The 20,969-nt window shown below is 41.8% G+C and overlaps 2 protein-coding genes across 3 annotated transcripts in view; one reads left to right on the forward strand and one right to left on the reverse strand.

The window, feature by feature from the left end:
- HADHB (hydroxyacyl-CoA dehydrogenase trifunctional multienzyme complex subunit beta) overlaps nucleotides 1–16,915 on the reverse strand; it is a 28,967-nt gene extending 12,052 nt beyond the window's left edge. Inside the window, exons 1-7 of one of the 2 annotated variants that reach the window (XM_059660380.1) lie at nucleotides 16,762–16,835; nucleotides 13,726–13,816; nucleotides 9,957–10,031; nucleotides 9,803–9,847; nucleotides 6,947–7,046; nucleotides 4,677–4,721; nucleotides 2,775–2,874 (exon numbers count right to left, since the gene is read on the reverse strand). In XM_059660380.1, coding sequence (XP_059516363.1) covers nucleotides 2,775–2,874; nucleotides 4,677–4,721; nucleotides 6,947–7,046; nucleotides 9,803–9,847; nucleotides 9,957–10,023 — 357 coding nt within the window. In that variant the 5' untranslated portion in view covers nucleotides 10,024–10,031; nucleotides 13,726–13,816; nucleotides 16,762–16,835. Of the gene's footprint in view, nucleotides 1–2,774; nucleotides 2,875–4,676; nucleotides 4,722–6,946; nucleotides 7,047–9,802; nucleotides 9,848–9,956; nucleotides 10,032–13,725; nucleotides 13,817–16,761 lie in introns of both variants that reach the window. The other variant, XM_059660379.1, reaches the window with a different exon arrangement.
- A 167-nt stretch (nucleotides 16,916–17,082) lies between these two features.
- Nucleotides 17,083–20,969, forward strand: part of HADHA (hydroxyacyl-CoA dehydrogenase trifunctional multienzyme complex subunit alpha) — a 29,610-nt gene continuing 25,723 nt past the window's right edge. Inside the window, exon 1 of the mRNA XM_059660376.1 lies at nucleotides 17,083–17,240. Within this exon, the coding sequence (XP_059516359.1) occupies nucleotides 17,171–17,240 (70 nt within the window). The 5' untranslated portion in view covers nucleotides 17,083–17,170. The remainder of the gene's footprint in view (nucleotides 17,241–20,969) is intronic.

Genomic DNA, 20,969 nt, shown 5'->3' on the forward strand with positions numbered 1-20,969 from the left:
CCACTCATTGTCAGACAGTCCCTCTCACTGTGCCAGTGCCTCTACGGCACTCTGTAGATTCAATGCAAAGTCAAATGGAAAAACTTGCCAAATATGCAGGAGTTCAAGTCGATTAAAGGAACTTGAAAAACTGCCTTAGCCACAGTGAGCCTCTGACAAGTAAGGGTAGACCAGTTAATAACTGGAAAAGAGAAAACTGGCCAGGATGATGACACAATAGGTGCTTGAAAAGCAATTTGAGGAACCTTGAGAAAAACTGAGACCCTCTGTGAATTTTGAAAAAATGGCCTCTGTTATGATGGCACAGTAAAGTTAAACATGAAATGGACACATCTATTATTTTATCACACTTATTTATTGGGGCTATTAGGCTGCCAATAAACCAATCAATGCCAGATTCCACTGTTTATGTAAAGAATTAATGCATACGTGCAACAATAAAATACTATTATAATTAAAGTTTCATTATAAAAATAACACTCTCAACTCCCCCCGCTCTTCTTACCACTATATACTATGAAATTCTGGTTTCCATTCAGGAAATTCATTTTTAGTGGTCTTTTTCTGAAACTATTTAAAGATCATCAGAATCCAAGCTCTCCTATAATTTGGTAAAATAAACATGTTCCCAAAGTCTAGATTAGAGGTTGAATATTACCTTCCTTTATATTTACACAATCTGTACAGAATTTACCATAATCTATCGACATATAACTATGCTACAGTAGTATGCATGCAGCATGATCTTACTCTGGTCTTTCCAGACAGGCCTGATACTAAGTGCCCAACCTATTTTGCTAAAAACTACTCCCTGCCAACTGCACATCATCCTCTCCATGTACACCAATCCAAATGGAGAGAGCAACTCTTCAGGGGGCAGGGGAGAACGCCCTGGGCCAGTGATGGCGAACCTATGGCACGCGTGTCAGAGGTGACACGCGAACTCATTTTTTGGGTTGATTTTTCTTTGTTAAATGGCATTTAAATATATAAAATAAATATCAAAAATGTAAGTCTGTTTTACTATGGTTGCAAATATCAAAAAATTTCTATATGTGACACGGCACCAGAGTTAAGTTAGGGTTTTTCAAAATGCTGACACGCCGAGCTCAAAAGGTTCGCCATCACTGCCCTAGTCACTAGTGGGGCAAGTGTAAAGGGCACTCAGGTCATAACAGCCAATGCTCACGAGGTCCTTTCTAGCATGTGTAATACCCTTGGCCCCAGCTGCCTCTCTGGACAGAAGGAGCTTTAAATAGAAGTGGTTGCTGGTGAACCTTGTCCACATGCTTCTTCTATTTAAAGTTTAAATAGCTCTGACAGCAAGCGTAGGCTCTGGAATAGTACACTAAGGAGAAAGGGGAAAGGTACCTCCTAGTTAAGTTGGAGAGCAGAGAAACATGCTTCAGTAAAGTCAGGATCCTGTGAACTCAGCACAGAAGCTTTTTAGGATTTCATGTTAATTTTGTTAATACAGACAACAGGTCCTAAAGAAATTCTCTAGCTTGAGGTTATGTTAGCTGTTAGGTTACTATCTCAATCTTTCCCTGCATCCACTGCAAACGTTACCCGCAGTGCAATGCAACTGATGTCAGTATAGGGCAGCGAAAGGGAATCTACCTCATGTTAACCAATAGCTGAGATCTGCATATGGAGATAAAATTTTCAGAAAAAATTTCAGGGAAAAACATTATGGCTTTAGAGTTAGGACAGAATAGAAATATACAGAAAATGGGAACAGTTTTAATATTTATTTCTTAAGTGCTCTTATAGGAGTCACTTTGTTTTTTCAGAATATAGAAGTTGAAATGTATTATGAATAGCTTGATGTACTAATGAAATTATCATATTCAATACATTTAAAATTGTGAAGGCTGGGAAAACATAAAAACCAGAGGAGGGGGAAAACAACAACCTCTTAACCTCTTCCTGTTCTTACTTCTTTCCTGACAACAAACAGGTGATTTTTGTGGGCTACAGTAACGCCAGGCCCTCCACAGTTACAGCTTTACTGACAGGTGAAAAGGTGAGGCAGAACAAATACTGCAGTCCTGCCCATTTCCCCTTCTCTGGGCTGACAGTGATGGAGTAATTGGCCTTACAACTGTACTGAACACAGTAACATAGCAGGCAGGGCCTAGAAATAAAGAAAACGATTAGCACACTGAAATGTGCTTTGGAGCCAATGTTACCCAAATAATCACTTTCAAATTAGGGAGCTCAGCAGACCTGTTAGACATGTCACACAAATTCCATTATCTTGGTTACCCAATAAACACTACATGGAGCCATGCCAACTAGGGTAAAAGCAAACTCCTGTGAAATAGTTGTGTGTGTTTTTTTTGTAAACACTCCTACGTATCATCCAGTCAATGGAAAAAAATGAATAAGCAAGGCTACCGCTAACAAAAACCATGCTATCAGATAAGTTATTTGCAAAATGTTAAAATGTTAAGTTAATTAGAAGCCATGCTCTAACATTACTAAAACTCATATCAGCCACACTCTGCCATAATATATATTCCCAAACCAGCTCAAATGACTTTTTGTATAGTATAAATATGTAGAGTACAGTGTACATCATTTGATTTATACAATAATTCTTTTAAATATTAAATAACATTCATTATTCAAGTTATAAAATCACATTATAAGTCAAATATAACTTTACTTAATGGATTTTAATAGCTTTTAAAGAGTAAATTTTATTAGTTGAAGTTCAAATTGACTCAAATATCAATCTCTTTAAACAACATAAAGTTTGTTTTACTCACCTCTCTAGCCACATTGCTTGTTTTCACTTCCTGTATAACTGTGCCAAAGATGATGTAATCAACAACTTCCTTTGGGACATTGGTCCGATGCAATAAACCCCTGAGAGCAGAAACAGTCCAAAGCAAAGAAATAGTTAACACATCAAGGTAGTGTGATAGATCATTTAAAACACTGCACTTCTTTCTAAAGATTAACCTTGAATTTAAAAGAGCAGAAACTGTATCTTTCCCTTAATTTGACAAGCATGTGGCTGGCACCTTATCAAAGAAGAAATGAACGAAAAAGCGATTTAAAAAGTCAACATGTGCCCTGACCGGTTTGGCTCACTGGATAGAGCTTTGGCCTGGGGACTGAAGGGTCCCAGGTTCTATTCTGGTCAAGGGCATGTACCTTAGTTGCAGGCACATCCCCAGTGGGGGGTGTGCAGGAGGCAGCTGATCAATGCTTCTCTCTCATCCATGTTTCTGACTTTCTATCCCTCTCCCTTCCTCTCTGTAAAAAATCAATAAAATATATTTTTTTTTAAAAAGTCAACATGTGATGCTCAACTGGCAATGAGAATTTATACAAAGAGACTAAAAAATAATATGGAATAAAATAAAACAGATAAGTAAACATAGTAATGTTGGGAACCAAGTTTTCAGTCAAAAGAGACAAATATAAAATAAAAAAGTAAAATCCAGATATGTTAAATTTAAATTTGAAATATCAACATAAATGCATGATTTAAATAATATATAATAATACAGTTCTTTCAATTTTATTGTGCATTTGACATTTTTTAAAATAACAAGTTGAGGAAAAACTTACAAATTCCAGCCTGGGACCATAATAGAAATAGGAAAATAAGCTGGAAAAGATCATTTGATCATTTGAGGAAAAGACCATTTTTATTTTTGATATGTTGAGCCTGAGGTAGCAAAGAAAGGTCAAATTTAGAGACTTGTGAGTCCTCTACATAAAACAATAAAGATTAAATAGATGAGATATTTAAGAAAAAACATGTACACAGAGACATGCAAAGCTCTAAGAACTGACACTTTAAAAAAGAGAGAGGAAGAATTCTAGATTTAAAAAAAAAAATAGAGAAGAATCTGTCAGGAGATGGAAGGGAAATCGTAGACATAATATTAAGAATATTCAAGCGGTAGGGTCAGACGCTATAGAATATCAAGAGAGCGATGCCTCAGAAAAGATTGGTGCATTGCATGATCACAAAGTCATTAGTGCTAAGAGCAGCTTCCGAAGTATAATTACTGTAGAGTAATGGGAATGGAAAGGATTATTATGAGATCAAGGAGAATAAATGGAATAGTAGAAAAAGAGAAGCAACTGTTGCTTTCATTCATTCTTTTATTTTTTTTAATATACTTTTATTGATTTCAGAGAGGAAGGAAGAGGGAGAGAGAGTTAGAAACATCAATGACAGGGAACCATTGATCAGCTGCCTCTTGCACGCCCTACACTGAGGATCAAGCCTGCAACCCGGGCATGTGCCCTGACCGGGAACTGAACCCTGAATTCCTGGTACATAGGTCGATGCTCAACCATTGAGCCACACCGACTGGGCGCTTTCATTCATCTTAAAATCTGGCAGGAAGAAAAGAATCAGAACAGATGGGCAGAAAGGTCAAATAAAGGGTGACTGGCTGAAGACACAAAGGCAAAGAAAGCATCAATGGAAAATGAATGAGATAATGCCTTACATCCATCAGCTGCTTGAATTTGTGCAGCACATATGGCTAAAATCAAGAATAAATGAATCTTGTAAAAGCTAATAAGTGTTTTCTATTATGACCACATAAAAGTCAATATATCCTAGATATGGAAATTCTCTTAAACATGCTATTTCAAGTGTGAAAACTGGAGAAAAGTGCTTTAATGAAACTGCATTTACTTACGAAAGTGCTGCTCTAGCCAAATCATGTGGCATCAGGTCTTTATATCTGGGGAAAGAAAACAAATAATTTAAACCCAAAACCTAGACTTTTACTAATTTTTTTTTCATTTTATTTGAAATATCTAAAGAAATCCTCTAACATATGCCACTGCAGATGCATTTAACTTTATTATCTTAGGCAGTCCATCATTTCAAAGGAAGAAATAGTGTGATTTTTTTACTACTTGTCATCCTTAAATATTTGGCAAGCCTTAACTTAGACTGAGCTGGCTAAGAATCTAACAAAATTTTACCCAATATCTTATTGTTCAGCATAACATATTGTTAAATATTCTTTAAATCCCATCTTTTGAGTTCTCCTTTTTTTTTTCTTCTTTTTTTTAATATATATTTATTAATTTTTTTACAGAGAGGAAGGGACAGGGATAGAGAGTCAGAAACATCAATGAGAGAAAAACATCAATCAGCTGCCTCCCGCACACTCCCCACCAGGAATGTGCCCGCAACCAAGGTACATGCCCTTGGCCGGAATCGAACCTGGGACCCTTCAGTCCGCAGGCCGACACTTTATCCACTGAGCCAAACTGGCCAGGGCTGAGTTCTCCTTTTTAAAAATATATTATTTATTTATTGATGCCTAAAAGGACATGAAGGATATATTAGGACATTTTAGGAACCTTTTTGTTTTGAAGTAATTTAAGATTTACAAAAGCGGGGGGGAGGTTGGGAGTTAATGGGGGGGATGAGGACACATTTGTAATACCTTAATAATAATAATAATAATAAAAGATTTACAAAAGAAATGGAAAGATAGAACAGAGGTCCTGTATACCCTTTACTCCTCTTCCTCCAATGCTAATATCCTAAATATATAACCATGAAGTACTTGTCAAAACTAAAAAATTAACATTGGCACGATACAGTCACTAAGCTACTAACTTTATCTGGCTCTCACTAGCACCTTTTTACTGTTCTGTTCCAGAATCTAATCCGTGCATTTTGTTTTCATGCCTCCTTAGTCTCCTCCCATCTATGACAGTTTCTCAATCTTTCCTTATCTTTCATGACCTTGACACTTGAAGATTAGGGTTATGGATTTGGGGAAAGAATATCACAGAGGTAATGTGCTCTTTTCATTGCTTCATATCAGGGTGTACATACTATCAGTATGACTTATTAATGGTGATGTTAACTCGATCACTTGGCTAAAGTGGCCTTAGCCAGTTTTCAGGCTGGTCTAGTACCATTCTGGTTCTATATTCTTGGGGTTGTGCTATGCTGAGGTTTGGACCAGCCCATCAGCTCCAATTCTGATAATTTCCAAGAGGCCAAAGCAGTGGATTAAAGGCCCTTCAGAATGTCCATGGTCCCACATCCTCAGTACCAAATTTCTGAAGAGGCACAGACACAATACTAATCTCCAGACAGGAAAGGATATCTCTGCTGGAAGCAAGCTATCTGGACCCACATTAGGTTTTCATAGGGCTAGTTCAATCTAACAATACACTAGGCCAGTGGTCGGCAAACTGCGGCTCGCGAGCCACACGCGGCTCTTTGGCCCCTTGAGTGTGGCTCTTCCACAAAATACCGACTTCTGCACATGGGCCACGAAGTTTCAATCGCACTGTATGTGTGCGCCCGCATGTGGTATTTTGTGGAAGAGCCACACTCAAGGGGCCAAAGAGCCGCATGTGGCTCGCATGCTGCAGTTTGCCGACTACTGCACTAGGCTTGTTCATAAGAAAGGACGAAAAACAAATTCGCCATATTTTTTCACCAGTGGCTTGACTTATTCTGTATTAATTTCTGAAAATGTTATCCCTATATTAAGTAGTCCACTAACAACAATATTACCTACTGGGTTACATTTACAAAGACCAGTTTTTAAAATACATATTTTTCTTACTGACTTCAGAGAGGAAGGGAGAGAGAAACACTGATGAGAGAATTACTGTTCAGCTGCCTCCTGCATGCCCCACACTGGGGATGGAGCCAGCAACCCGGGCATATGCCCTGACTGGGAATTAAACCATGACCTCCAGGTTCATAGGTCGACACTCAACCACAGAGCCACACGGCTGGGCAAAGACCACTTTTAAGGAATACATAAACTATGTGGAGTGATGGATGTGTTAATTTGATTGTGGTAATCATTTCACAATGTATATTAAATTAACTCATTGTATACCTTTTTAAAAATCACAACCTAAATTGATACAGTTTTTATGTGTCAGTAAAGATGGGGGTGACACACAATCATTTCACACTTACGAAGTGCCTGACAGCAAAAATGGAATGCGAACACCATCCACGACCACGATATTTCTCACATTGGGTTTTGCCAAGGTTTTCTTCGTATTAGTCTGAGCAGCTTTAAGACAAAGTTCAAAGAACTATCACTTAACAAACATGAAGTCAGATGACTTTTTACATTTTTAAAGACAGACATTCTAAGAAGTACATCATTCAATGCCATTCACCAAACCACTTCTGTGTGTGTGTGTGTGTGTGTGTGTGTGTGTGTGTGTGTAAAGGCTAAGAAACTAACATTTATAATATATTTAAGGTAAATAATATAATTTTTATAATATAAATCCAAATATTTAAGGTAAATAGAGATTATACCTAATGATGTGGGTATTTATGCCATTAATAAACTTGTTTATTTTTATCAAGTGTTTGACAATCTATTACAACTGACAGCAACCAATGTGACACATAGCCTGTCCTTAATATTAGAAGTCAAAATAAGTGATGTTGTTTCTCTTTACACATCTTAATATTCTTGCTTTTCTATGTAGAAACAAAGGCCATTTGGTTGATGACTACTGCCACTCTGCAAAAACCTAAATGTTTGACTCAAAAAAAACCTGATTCTGTTTGACTCAAATTGTCTAATTATTTTCTACTAGGGGCCCGGTGCACGAAATTCATGCACTGGGTGTGGGGGCGGGGGAGTGTCCCTCAGCCCAGCCTGCCCCCTCTCACATACTGGGAGCCATCAGGCGTTGACCCCCATCACCCTCCAATCGCAGGATCGGCCCCTTGCCCAGGCCTGATGCCTCGGCCAGAGGTGTCAGGCTTGGACAGGGGACCCCCATCTCCCCCTGATCACTGGCTCTGGCCCCCGCCCAGGCCTGAGGCCTCTGGCCCAGGAATCATGCCTGGGCAGGGGACCCCCATCTCCCTCTGATCGCTTGCTCCACCCCCTGCCCAAGCCTGATGCCTCTGACCCAGGCTTCAGGCCTGGGCAAGGGGACCATCATATCCCCCCAATCCCCGGCTCCGCCTCCCACCCAGGCCTGATGCCTCGGCCAGAGGAGTTGACCCTCATCACCCTCTGATCACCAATCACCGGATCGGCCCCTTGACCAGGCCTCAGGCCTCCGGCAGAGGTGTCAGGCCTGGGCAGGGGACCCCCAGCTCCCCGCGGTTACAGGCTCCGCCCCTGCCCAGGCCTAACACCTCTGGCCTAGGCATCCGTCCCGGGCAGCGGGGACCCGCAGCTGCAGCAGCCCCGCGATCGTGGGCTCCACTTTAGGCCCAGGCAAGGGACCCCTAGCCCCCGGGACTGCCAGCTTCGACCGTGCCCAGCTCCCATCGCTGGCTCCACCCCTACTTCCTGCTATCACTGGCCAGGGTGGAAAAGGCGCTTGATTCTCCGATCATGGCTGGAGGGCAGGGCAAAGGCGGCCCCAGGGCCGCCTTTGCCCTGCCCCCCAGCTCTTAGCTGCCCCCTGGGTTTCCGATCACTGTCAGTGGCAGGGGGCTTCTTCCTGCTTTCCTTTTCGCCTCCCTGCATTGTGCCTACATATGCAAATTAACCGCCATCTTGTTGGCAGTTAACTGCCAATCTTAGTTGGCAGTTAATTTGCATATAGCCCTGATTAGCCAATGAAAAAGATAGCGTCGTACGCCAATTACCATTTTTCTCTTTTATTAGTGTAGATCATCAAAACAGTAACCTTCCTCTAAATTTTTAATTAAAAAAATAAAACATGAATATATGCTTGTGGTAAAAAATAAATAAACCATACTAAAATATGGATAGTAAAACCTCTTTATGCCCTCCTCCACCAAATTATTTCCTTCCCAGAGGTAAATACTATTAACTTGGTGTATATTTTTTCAAACTTTTGTGCTTTTAATTTATATACATGTACACACTTGTGTTTTATATACATTTTTCTAACCTAATATAGCTTGACAATCTTTTTGTGTTGATCTAAAGCTATCCCATTCTTTTGTTGTTATATTGAAATAACCATGTATAACCAACAAATTTTCTTACTTCTTCATTTCATATTGACCAATCTTCTTTTATTAACACATTGTGTACCACATAGAAATCTCTAAGACATACGCCAGGGACCGCACGTTTCTGGGCAAACTGCACGTTATTTAAATCATCATAATGCACTTTAGGTGTTGTTTTTCAATAATTATAACATTTTTATTTACAAAAACAATTAAACAACTAAAGTTCCTAGTACTTTTTTAACGTATGGTACTGTGTAAAACATTTTCCTCTATGAAGAGGGACCAAACAAAATTTACATAAGTATCTAGATTGGCTCCTTTTTCCATGGGCGTGAAAAACGAGAACACTCGTGAGCGGTCCTTAACAGATGGCACGCGAAACACGCAAAAACTCCTGAGCGGTACGAAATGTGTTAACTAGTTTCCCAGTTACCCCTATTCCAGGAATGGTTCCTCTTGTATATGGGACAAGAAGACATCCACAAATAGAGAAGCCTGTCACTAACTGCAGATTTAAAATGTTAGCTTTTAGCTCTACAACAGTCTCAAGAGTGTTAGCTAATCATCTCTAGGACCGACAGCCAGTAGGTGAGTAAACCAACCAGCAAGGTTCATGGAATCTCCATGACTCCATTAGGCTCCGAACCCCAGAAAGCAGCCTCCTGTCAACATCCTTGAGCCCAACCCTACACCATGTAATAGCATTACTGATTGGCCTTATATCATTTGAATTGAAAGGCAATGGTGATAGCCATGTTGCTCATAAAAGAGGGAAATATAGGAAATGAATTTTGGTTTTCATTAAGAATTCACAAATCTCAAATCTAATATTTAAATCAGAAATTTTTACTTTATAAATTACTATACCTGGGGCAGCTCGTAGCTGGGAGGAGCAGCTCAAAGGTCTTAGAGCTGGAAGACAAAATACAGTGTTTACAAAAAGCAATACAATTCTATGTCTGTATAAGATGCTTATAAATCCAAAGCTAATGTTAAAAAAGAAAGCACAAATTAAACTTACAAAATCTGAGGGCCCATGCTGATGTACTGGGAAGGTTTTTAAAAGTGTAAGTCAAGATGGAAGTCATTTTGAAATCTGAAAAAAAGGACAAAAATATATCCTGGGTTATTTGTATCTGTATAAAATATCCCTAGAAGTAGAAATAAAATGTTAAAATAAAGGATGGCTGGAAGGAAGGAAACTGAGTAAATGGGGATCAGGTGTAAGAAAGACTTGCCATCATATACTTCTCAATTTTGAAACATGTTTTAACCTAAAATAAGAAAAGAACTGGCAAGTTTTGCCCATGAAGGCTGTAGGAGCCAGCCTCTAAGATAGCATGCCCCATAAAACAATCTCCATGTTTTATAATTCAACCTTTGTGCAGTCACCTCCCACATAGTACCACAATCGGTCTGTGTAAACAAAAGAACATGTCAGAACGGGTGGGATGCCACTTCTGCGATTAGGCTATAGGCCATCCTGCAGCTTCCGTCTTGGTCACTATCTGAGATCACTGGCTCGGGGAAAGCCAGCCGGCATGTCTCCCCTGCACCAGCCCTGTGGAGAGGCTCACATGGTGAGGAACTGCTGCCTCCTGCCAACAGCCATGTGAGTGCGCTTGGAAGTGGATCCTCTAGCACAGGCAGCTTTCAGATGACAACAGCCTTGGCCAACATGCTGACTACAACCTCATGAGAAACTCTAAGTTAGAACAATGCAGTTAACTTGCCACCAGAAACTGTATGAGATAATACATTTTTATTGTTCTAAACTGCTAAATTATAGGGTAACTTGTACCCCATAATTACCCCAAATATAATAGATAACATAAAAGCCTTGTTTAACTTCCCTTGGTTAGACTAAAAAGAGGACACCGTATGGCTTCAAAAAAGAAAAAAATATATATTTTTCCAAATATGTGGATTGAAAAGAGATGAAGGAATCCAAGCTGTAGGCTCATCAGCCTAGGGATGGATATTCAAGGGACTCTGGCCGGGGAGACACAAATTGGCACCATTGTTTCCAGGAGCTACATATGATGCCACATGAGTCTGATATACAAATTTCCTTAAATAAAGTTCATCATGAAATAAAATTCATAAAAGATAGTCAAGAAAATGTCGATAAAGAAAAAGGGGGACTTTGCACTAATAGATATCAAAACTTTCTATAAAACACCAGTAATTCAGCAGTGCAATTCTGGCACAGGAATAAATAAAACTAATCAACAGAATAGGATGTAGCAAGTTCGGAAGCATACTCATGTGCATGAGGATTTTGTTAATAATAGGGATAACATTTCAATAAGTGGAAGATGAATTATTCAATAGATTTGTTGGGGAAATGGCTAACCATTTGGGAAAAAATTTAGGTTCATAAATCACACCTTAAGTACAAATAAATTCCAGATGGACTAATCTAAATACCTATCTATCTATTTTAAACTATAAAAGTACTCAAAGCTAATAGAGAATATATATATATATATATATATATATATATATATATATATATATATACACACACACATACATACACAGTGGGGCCTTGACTTACGAGTTTAATTCGTTCCGAGACCGAACTCGTTAAGGAGCTCGTAAACTCAAATTACTCTGTCAACTCAAAACAAAAAATCGGCCGAGAGACAGCTGGTATCTCAAAAAACTCATTAGTCGGGACACTCATAAGTCAAGGCCCCACTGTGTGTGTGTGTGTGTGTGTGTGTGTGTGTGTGTATAAAAGCCTAAGCAACCGAATGACCGGTCAACCTGTCACTATGACATGCACTGACCACCAGGGGGAAGACGCTCAATGCAGGAGCTGTCCCCTGGTGGTCAGTGCACTCCCACAGTGGGAGCGCCGCTCAGCTGACTGATGGGTGCCAGACACCAGGCTCATGGATGGCAAGTGCAGCTGCAGCACCCTGAGCTTCTCCTACCTTCATAGCAGCACTACCGAACAGCGGCCACGGTAGGCGCAGTGGGGCTGGGATGAGCGGGAGCAGTGCAACGGCCAGCCCAGGCTCGGGCTCCTCCCTGGCCACCTGCCGGTTTGCACACTACTACATCCCCCTAGGGGTCCCGGATTGCGAGAGGGCGCAGGCCAGGCTGAGGGACCCCACCAGTGCACAAATCTGTGCACCAGGCCTCTAGTATTCTTTATAATCTTAGATGGGGAAAGGCTTCCAATATATAGCATAAAGCCCAGAGACCATCACAGAGAAGACTAACTAATAGATCTGATTAGATACACATTTACAATATCTACACAGCAAAAGACACTAAAAGGTAAAAGTAGAACAACAGATTCAGAGAAAGTATTTGTAATATGTAAAACACACAAAGGGTTAATATTCATATTCATAAAGAACTTTTATAAATTATAGGAGAAACACTCTATAATGAAATCTGATTTTTCACCCCAACATCCCTTCACCCCATTATATAGTTGCCATATGTAGTTTCTATGGGATTGAATCCAGCCCAACTCCAGGGTTTAAACCAATCAGAGTAATTTAATTCTCTTCGCCAAGGTCACTGGTTCAGGATGAAGGTCTAAAACAATCCTGCATGCTCGCTCTCGCTCTCTCTCTCTCTCTCTCTCTCTCTCTCTCTGCCCCTTGCCCTCTGAAATCAATAAAAATTTTAAAAATATGTTAAAACAGCCCTGTATGTATTGCCTTGATCACTGGTATTGATTTGGGAATAGTTAACCTGACATTCAAGTCTTCCGCCTGGAATTCTGGAACACAAATCTTTCCTTCTGAGGCATCCAGCCATAGCAGTTAGAAAACATGAAAAAAAAAAAGCTATCCTACAGACAGAAGTGACCACAAAAGAAGACAGAACCAAGAATCTCAGAAAAAGAAACTAGAGCGCTGATTGAGTCACATCTGAAACATCCTCCCACTGTCAATAAATCCCTTTAACAAGTCAGTTTGAATAGAATTTACTCTTATTTACATGTGAAAAACCTCCTGATATATGACCAAAAGGAAAATGAGCAACTCACATAAGAAATAAAAATGTCAAATAAAAAAATGTTAAACGTCCAACCTCACTAACAGTAAAAAAGTTAATTTAAAAAAGGCTTCATTTTGAGTTTATCAGATTAGCAAAAATTTTAAATATGGTTAATATACAATTCTAGTAAGAATGGGTCTATTTAGGCACTTCTAAATTCAGCTGCTAGAAGTATAAACTGCTAAAGCCTTTTTGGGAGGCAATTTTTAGTTGTCTATCAAAATTTGAATTGTGATTTTCTGAGCCCAATAATTCCTCTTCTGGTCTTTAACTTACAGAAATATTCAAGATGTATGTGTAGCATACATGGATCTCTAACTATAGAAATACTTAAGATACTCATTGTAGCATTGTTTACATTTGTGGAAAACTGAAACTAATCTAAATGCACATCAGTAGGAAATGGTTAAATAAATTATAGTACTGAAACTAATACAAAATAATATTGAATGTAAACTGTAACAGAAAAATAAAATTTACAAAAGTATAGTATAAACATAGTATGAAATACTGTGCAGCAGTTTGGAAAGAATTGAAACATACTGATATACATGTGTGTACTGATATACATGTATATATCCACAATATATATTAATGAAAAAGCAAGCTGCAAAGTAGTATGTACAGTAAGACTCGATATGACACAGAGAGAGAGAAAAGAAAGCCCATAAAGCTGAGTCTAGCCAGACAGGCGTGGCTCAGTGGTTGAGCATTAACCTATGAACCAGGAGACCACGGTTCGGTTTGCAGCCAGGGGCACATACCCGGTTTTCAGTTTGTGGGCTCGATCCCCCAGTGTAGGGCATGCAAGAGGCAGCAATGATTCTCTCTCATCATTGATGTTTCTACCTGTCTCTGAAATCAAAAAAAATTTTTTTTAAAAAAAAGCTGAGTCTATAAATGGAAGAGGTAGAGGCTTTCATTTTATATTCTTCTGTCTTCTTAAAATTTTTAAATGAGAATTTTTATGTACAGTATAATTTTTATTTAAAATCTATGTATATTAATATTTATATAGATATGTAAAAATGTAGAAATGCATAAAAATGTTCAAAAAATACATATAAAAATGTGACTGTTATCTCTGAGTGGTGGAATTATAAGTGTATTTTTCTTTAGACTTTTCTGTAGTTTCTGAAAAAAAGTACATAGAATATATATTCCATCAATAATTAATAAATAAGGATATATTGTAAAAGAAAGAGGGACTAAGCAAACTACTCTATGGGAGGACTGACTCTTACTGTCACTTGCTCTAAGGTTTAGGAAATGAACATTCTGACCTAAGGATAAAGTAGAGTCTACTGACTGTGGAACTATGGAAAGATGCTTGAAGCTGCAGGGACCTGGGAAAAGGGGAAGAAGGGGCCTGGCAAGTAATGAAAATGAGATAAATTGGCTCCAACAGCTCATGATTACAATATCACTGAGACACAATGTTCCTGGCCTATGGGGCTCAACTGGTTGAGTGTCCTTCCATGCACCAAAAGGTCACCGGTTCAATTCCCGGTCAAGGCACATGCCCTGGTTTGGGGCTTGATCCCCAGGAGTGCAGGAGGCAGAAGATGGATGTTTCTCTCTCCCTCTCCCTTCCTCTCTCTAAAATCAATAAAAGTATATTTAATAATAATAAAGACACACTGTAATGCCCTGACCTTTAAGCAAGTTACTTAACCTTTCCTCTGCTTTAGAATTAAGATACAGAGCCCTAGCCGGTTTGGCTCAGTGGAGCACGTGCAGGAGGCAACCAATCCATGTTTCTGTTCTCTCTCTCCTCCTTCCTTCCCCTCTTTCTAGAAATCAATGGGAAAATATCCTCAGATGAGGAGTAACAAAAAACAAAAGATCTGTAAAATGGATCTATAAGATATAGGTAATTCCAGTACTTACCTCAGAGGATTGTTGAGGAATAACTAAATTAATATACATAAAGCACTTAGAACAGTACCTGACACACAGTCAGGGGCATCCATGGATTTGCTACTAAAATCAGTGGGTGGTGTAGTTTCCCTCTAAGTACACCATAGTGAGAAACATAACATTTCTGCCTTACTATTTTGTTGCAAATACAGGGAACAAAAAAAGTCAAGAGCCAAACTACAACCCATGGGCCTCTAGCTAATAATAGCTGTTACATTTTTGAAGAGATGCAGAACAAAACAAAAATATATATATGACAAGAGATCACCGTGGGTTTGCAAAGCTACTTACTATCTGGCCCTTTACAGAAAAAGCCTGCCGCCCCTGATGTAAGCAATAGGTGCGACAAAAACCTTCTGAGTTGGAGGGCCTTTGGAGGTCACCAAGAATCCTTTCTGGAAATTAAATGACCACTGATTATCCAGTTGCTGCTTAAAGGGCTGCGAGTGATGGAGGACTGTTTGACCTGAGCTTTAAATGAAAACCTCTCTTCTTTCTTTCCACACTCATTTCAGTCTCAACCTCCCTGCCCCTTGCCCCTGCTCCTTCCTGCTTCCTCTGTGAGCTCAGATTTATGTCTCAAATCCTGGCTCTGCCGCAGAACCAGAAAATTGACATAAGCTCTGAGCCTCTCAACCTTCTGGCCCTTTAAATACAGTTCCTCATGTTGTGACCCAACCATGAAATTATTTTCATTGCTACTTCATAACTGTAATGTTGCTACTGTTATGAATCGTAATGTAAATATCTGATATGCAGGATGGTCTTAGGCGACCCCTGTGAAAGGGTCGTTCAACCGCCAAAGGGGTTGCGACCCACAGGTTGAGAACCGCTGGTCTAGAACATGCAAATAACAATTTGGGGATTGTGAGGATTAAGTGAGATGGCGTGAAAGCGCCTAGAGCAGTGGTTCTCAACCTTGGCTGCACATTAGAATCACCTGGGAATCTTCTTAAAATCCTGATTTCTGGGCCTCATCCTCCAGAAATTCTGTTTCTTCGTCACTAATGTTGTGGCCCCACCCCATAACAAAGAAACAGAATTTCCGGAGGATGAGGCCCAGAAATCAGGATTTTAAAAAGATTCCCAGGTGATTCTAATGTGCAGCCAAGGTTGAGAACCACTGGCCTAGAGGACCCTCGATGTTACTTGCTTTGAGAACCCATCAGCTACTTTGAGGACTTAAGCCCATCTTTCCGGAACAAAAACAGCTACTGTCCAATGCAGAGCTCTTGGCGAGAAGTTAGTAGGACATACTACGCTCTAGTCCCGTTTCTTCCACCTGCGGCCGTGAGCAAAATTACTCATGCTGTGATTCACGGGCCTGTTTTCTCACCGATAAAATGAAGGGGATGAATGACCAGACAAACGGCCAGGTCCCTTCTGGGTTAGAAAACCCTCTGAAACACTGGCTTTCCGAACAGGATGGAGGAATGTCTCCTTCCACACTCGGAGTCCCGAAGCTCAAAGGACCGAGGGTCACCCCTGGAAGCAGGATTCGGGGGAAACCCGTGGGCCCGTTCTGGCTACCGGCAACGTCGGTGAAACCGTAACAAATACTGCAACAGAGCCCAGCGCTTTAAGCGCGCGCGAGCGCGCGCACACACACACACACACACACACACACACGCACGCACAGACACGCACGCACGCACACACACACCCTACCCGCGAACAGTTGGTTCACGCGCGGTGATAAATTAACCCGTCCCAGTTACTGCACTAATTGCTTTGGTATAGGAGACCGCGTCCCGGAGCTTCCTTCCGCTGGCCGAGCTCCACTCCCCCAGGGAGGGGCGCAGCCGCGGGCGGGAAAGAAGTGCGGGTCTCGCCGAGGGGGAAAGGGCCGGGCGAAGAGTCCAGCGCACCCGCCGTCTCACCTGCGTTCGCGTCCGCTAAGGCTCCCGCAGTTGGCAAGGTTCACACCCTAATGACAGAATCCAGAGGGGCCGGGGGGCGGGGCCAGCCTGGAAAGGACCCCTCACGTCAGCCGGCGGTTCCGCGGGCTTCGCTGGTCTCGCGGCTGCCCGCTGGCCGCCTGACTGGAAAACTCGGCACGGTACCCTCTTCTCTATGGGCCGCCTTCCTTCCAGCAAGGAAAGGGTCCTTTTCGTTCCCTTATCCGGGAACGAAGGGCAGGGTTAAGGGGCCCGCGGCAACTCAGCGTCGGGATTTTAGTCAGGCAATGCGTCAGGCGCCTGCCCGGGGCCGGGCTGCGGGAAAGAAAAGTCTTGGGCCTGGCCCCCCAGCACTTGAAGCTCTTTCCACTTTCGTCCTCTTCTGCTCAAGATGGTGGCCTCCCGCGCAATCGGTTGCCTCAGACGCTTCACAAATGCCTCCAGGACGCTCCACTGCTCAGGTGAGGCCTGGCTGAGGGTGCCCCGGACCCCGGGTATAACGCCTGCGGAGACTAGGGCGGCCTCGGACCCACGTCCACCACTCGCTGCCCCCTCCCTGACCCCGCCCGGGGCCCCAGCCCTGGGTTAGCGGGGGGGGGGGGCAGGGGAGATGCTGCCCTGCGACCCGGTCTCCCGTGTCCTTGGGAAAGGACTGTCACTTCCTCCCTCATGACTCCGAGCCGAGTACGGGTTTCAGGCTCCGTAACCTCTAACGTTCCCGAGTCCTGAGCACCGGCCTGGCACTTGCCGCGCGTCTCCCCGCCGCACGTCTGGGCTCACGCCCCTCTCACCTCCGGTAACGGCGGCCTTGAACCTGCCCTACCGGACCGGGAGGTCCTGGACCGGGACACTCCGGTCGGTCACGCCTCTGTGCCTCCACGACAGCTTGCCCGTACCAAGAGCTACCCTAAAAGCTGCTTGGACAGAATTCACCAGCCTTTTTTACACTTTTTAATAGGGAGCTCAACCGTTGCCGTTCAATAATCCCAGCGTGTTGAATTTCAAGGGGAGGTTCTGCAACCGGCTATAAGAAACATTTTAAAAATAACGCCAACACGTGTATCTTAGGGGATAAAATGTGATAGATACCCTGTTAGCTTTCATTCGCTTTGTCTTTCTCTCTCCAAGCTGTCAGTGAAAGTGGGTAATTGTGGAAATTGAAGCGTTTTCCTTCCATGCCAGATCTGTAAGCTGAAGTGTGACTAACTTTTCTCATTGTGTGTTCTCCTACATGCGGATGATTTCACGGGAGATTTCATTTGCATTGTGCCGTCCTCCCGAATCACAGGGGTAGGATGCTGATTTTAGACGGGTAGCTGGAGTTTCCCTTTACTTTAAGGGATTAATTTTGAATGATTGAACCTTTTATTTTTCTCTTCTATTTTCTTATTTCAGCCACCGTTTTTAGTCTGCACAGGACAGCTGTGTGTGTGTACGTGTGTGTGTACATGTGTGTTGTGTATGTGTGTGCACACGCACACGCCTGTGTGGGTATGCGCCAATCACAATAACAAAATTGAAATATAAAGATTGGGGAAAGGGGTTAAGAGAAAAGAACCACCCATTCTCTTAACTATTCACCACATAGCTACTGTTAGTATTTGGCCATGTTACCTTACAGCTTTGTTTCCTGTTTTCCACATTTATTGCTTAACACTGTAGAAAAATTGAATGTATATTTTTTAACCTGCACTTGCATTGGTTTTAAGGTACTTCTTATGGATTAGCAGTGGGTATAACACTTGAGTTGATAATCAAGTCATGTGTTTTCTAGTCACTATCTGTGTGACTGGCCAAATACCTTAATGTAATGGGTTTTATTTTCTTCAACTGTAAAATGAATGGTTGAGACTATGGATTTACTTTGAAATGAGAAAGTATCACAGAGGAGTTTGGATTTCATTCTGGCCCTGCCTTTTATGCTCTGATGACCTTGGGAGTAAAACAGAGAATAATCTCACCTTGTGAGCTTTAAAGGAGTTATTCTAGATGTAAAGCAGTTTTTTATGGAGTAAGTGCTCAGTAAATGTTAGCTATTAACTAACTTCTGCCCTGAGAAACTGTGATTCTGTATAACTGAGAATTCTTAAAATAATTTTTACATTTTACATGTGTAATTAAAAGTTACAAGCTTAGTTTTTTTATATTTTAATATAGAAATATATACACATATAAATATTTGCATTATGTTTTCACAAGTAAACTATGGCTCGCCCTAACCGGTTTGGCTCAGTAGATAGAGCATCAGCCTGCGGACTCAAGGGTCCCAGGTTTGATTCCGGTCAAGGGCATGTACCTTGGATGCGGGCACATGCCCAGTAGGGAGTGTGCAGGAGGCAGCTGATCGATGTTTCTCTCTCATCGATGTTTCTAACTCTCTATCCCTCTCCCTTCCTCTCTGTAAAAAATCAATAAAATATATTAAGAAGAAACAAGAAACTATGGCTCGTCCTATATAATAAAAGCTTAATATGCAAATCGACCTAACAGGGGAACGACTGGTGGAACGACCAGTCGCTATGACGTTCACTGACCACCAGGGGGCAGATGTTCAATGCAGGAGCTGCCCCCAGCCCGCTGGTCCCAGGCCAGCCAAGGCGGGTGCTAGCAGGGGACCCCCTCCCCCAGCCCCCCCAATTGTCCCGCAGTCGCCCCACAGAGGGAAGCGACTGGCAGCGGCGGTGGTGGACAGGGCTAGTGATCGGGCAGCGCCAGGCCGGCCAAGGTGGGTGTCAGCAGGGGCCCCCCTGGTTGTCCTGCTGGTCACCCCACTGATTGGCCCTGATTGCTGGCCAGGCCTAGGGACCCTACCCATGCACAAATTTCATGCACCGGGCCTCTAGTTATTTGAAAAAATGTCTAGAAAGTGAATTTAAATTTACCTACACAATGGATTGCCATCTAGACTCAATAGAGTCCTTCATCCTACAAGTCTGTGCAAGTTGTAATGAGATTATGACATTTACTGGTAGGTGATTAAAATCTCTTGAAACTGATTTGTAATTCTAGGAGTTTTATTTTTTTATTTTTTAAATATATATATTTTTTATTGATTTCAGAGAGGAAGGGAGAAAGAGATCGAAACACCAACGATGAGAGAGAATCACTAATTGGCTGCCTCCTGCATGCCATGCTGGCTGCGCTAATTCTTGGAGTTTTAAACCATTCCTTCTCTACAAGTGCTATAATCCTATATAATAAAAGCCTAATATGTAAATTGACTGAACCTCGGAACGACCAGTTGGTGGGGGGTGGGGCTGGCGAGTGGGTGACGCCAGGCCAGCCAAGTCGGGTGCCAGAGGGGTGATTGGGGGACAGGGCCAGCTGCTAGCAGAGGGAGGCCACTAGTGGTGGCGTGATGGTGGGAGGGGTCAGCCGCTTGCCAGCCGGCACTATCCCCTGATCAGCCTGCTAGTCGCCTCTTGCAGAGGGAGGCCAGACTGCAGCTTAGGCCCGCTCCCCATGGGAAGCATCAGTCGGACATTGCCTGAGGGTTCCCAGACTGCAAGAGGGCGCAGGCCTGGCTGAGGGACAACTCTCCCCCTCCCCCAGTGCACGAATTTTTGTGCACCAGGCCTCTAGTTCTGAATATAACTATCTAATGAAAAATCACATCTGGACCAAAGTATCTTGTTTAATTTCCACACCTACCCTAAATCTAAATTCCTAATTATGTAAATGGTCAAATAATTTCACAGGAAATGGATTAAAGGCAAATACTTTAGAAGATGGTGTATATTTAAATTTGACTCTCACATCCTTAGTTATATCCCTTTCTCTTTTTTTCTATCTCTTTCTTGACCCTCTCCCTTTGACTATTAAGAAAACCTGTTGTTACAACCAGTGTAACATTTTCATATTGAAATTTGTGTTAGCATAATCCAACTTTCTCCACTGCTATAGTTTCAGATCTTGTAGGTATCTTTTTTGAGTTACATTATTAAAATGGTTAAAAAGTAGGACAAAGGTTTCTCTCTCTTTTGCTGGCTTAGTAGAATATAGGCTAAAGTTCACCCGGTGGCTCTGACATAAGCTCTGCTGATTAGGTAGTAGGTAAGGCTAGATTCCAAAAGCAAAGCTGCCTTGTACTCCAACTTGATTTCGTTGACTGTGGTTTGGAATTCTTTTCCAGATTTTTTTTTTTTTTTAACGTGTACTACTTTTTCTCAGCTTTTTGTCTGGGTTAATTT

The sequence above is a fragment of the Myotis daubentonii genome, chromosome 12, assembly GCF_963259705.1.
Source record: "Myotis daubentonii chromosome 12, mMyoDau2.1, whole genome shotgun sequence".
NCBI classification, from domain to species: Eukaryota; Metazoa; Chordata; class Mammalia; order Chiroptera; family Vespertilionidae; genus Myotis; species Myotis daubentonii.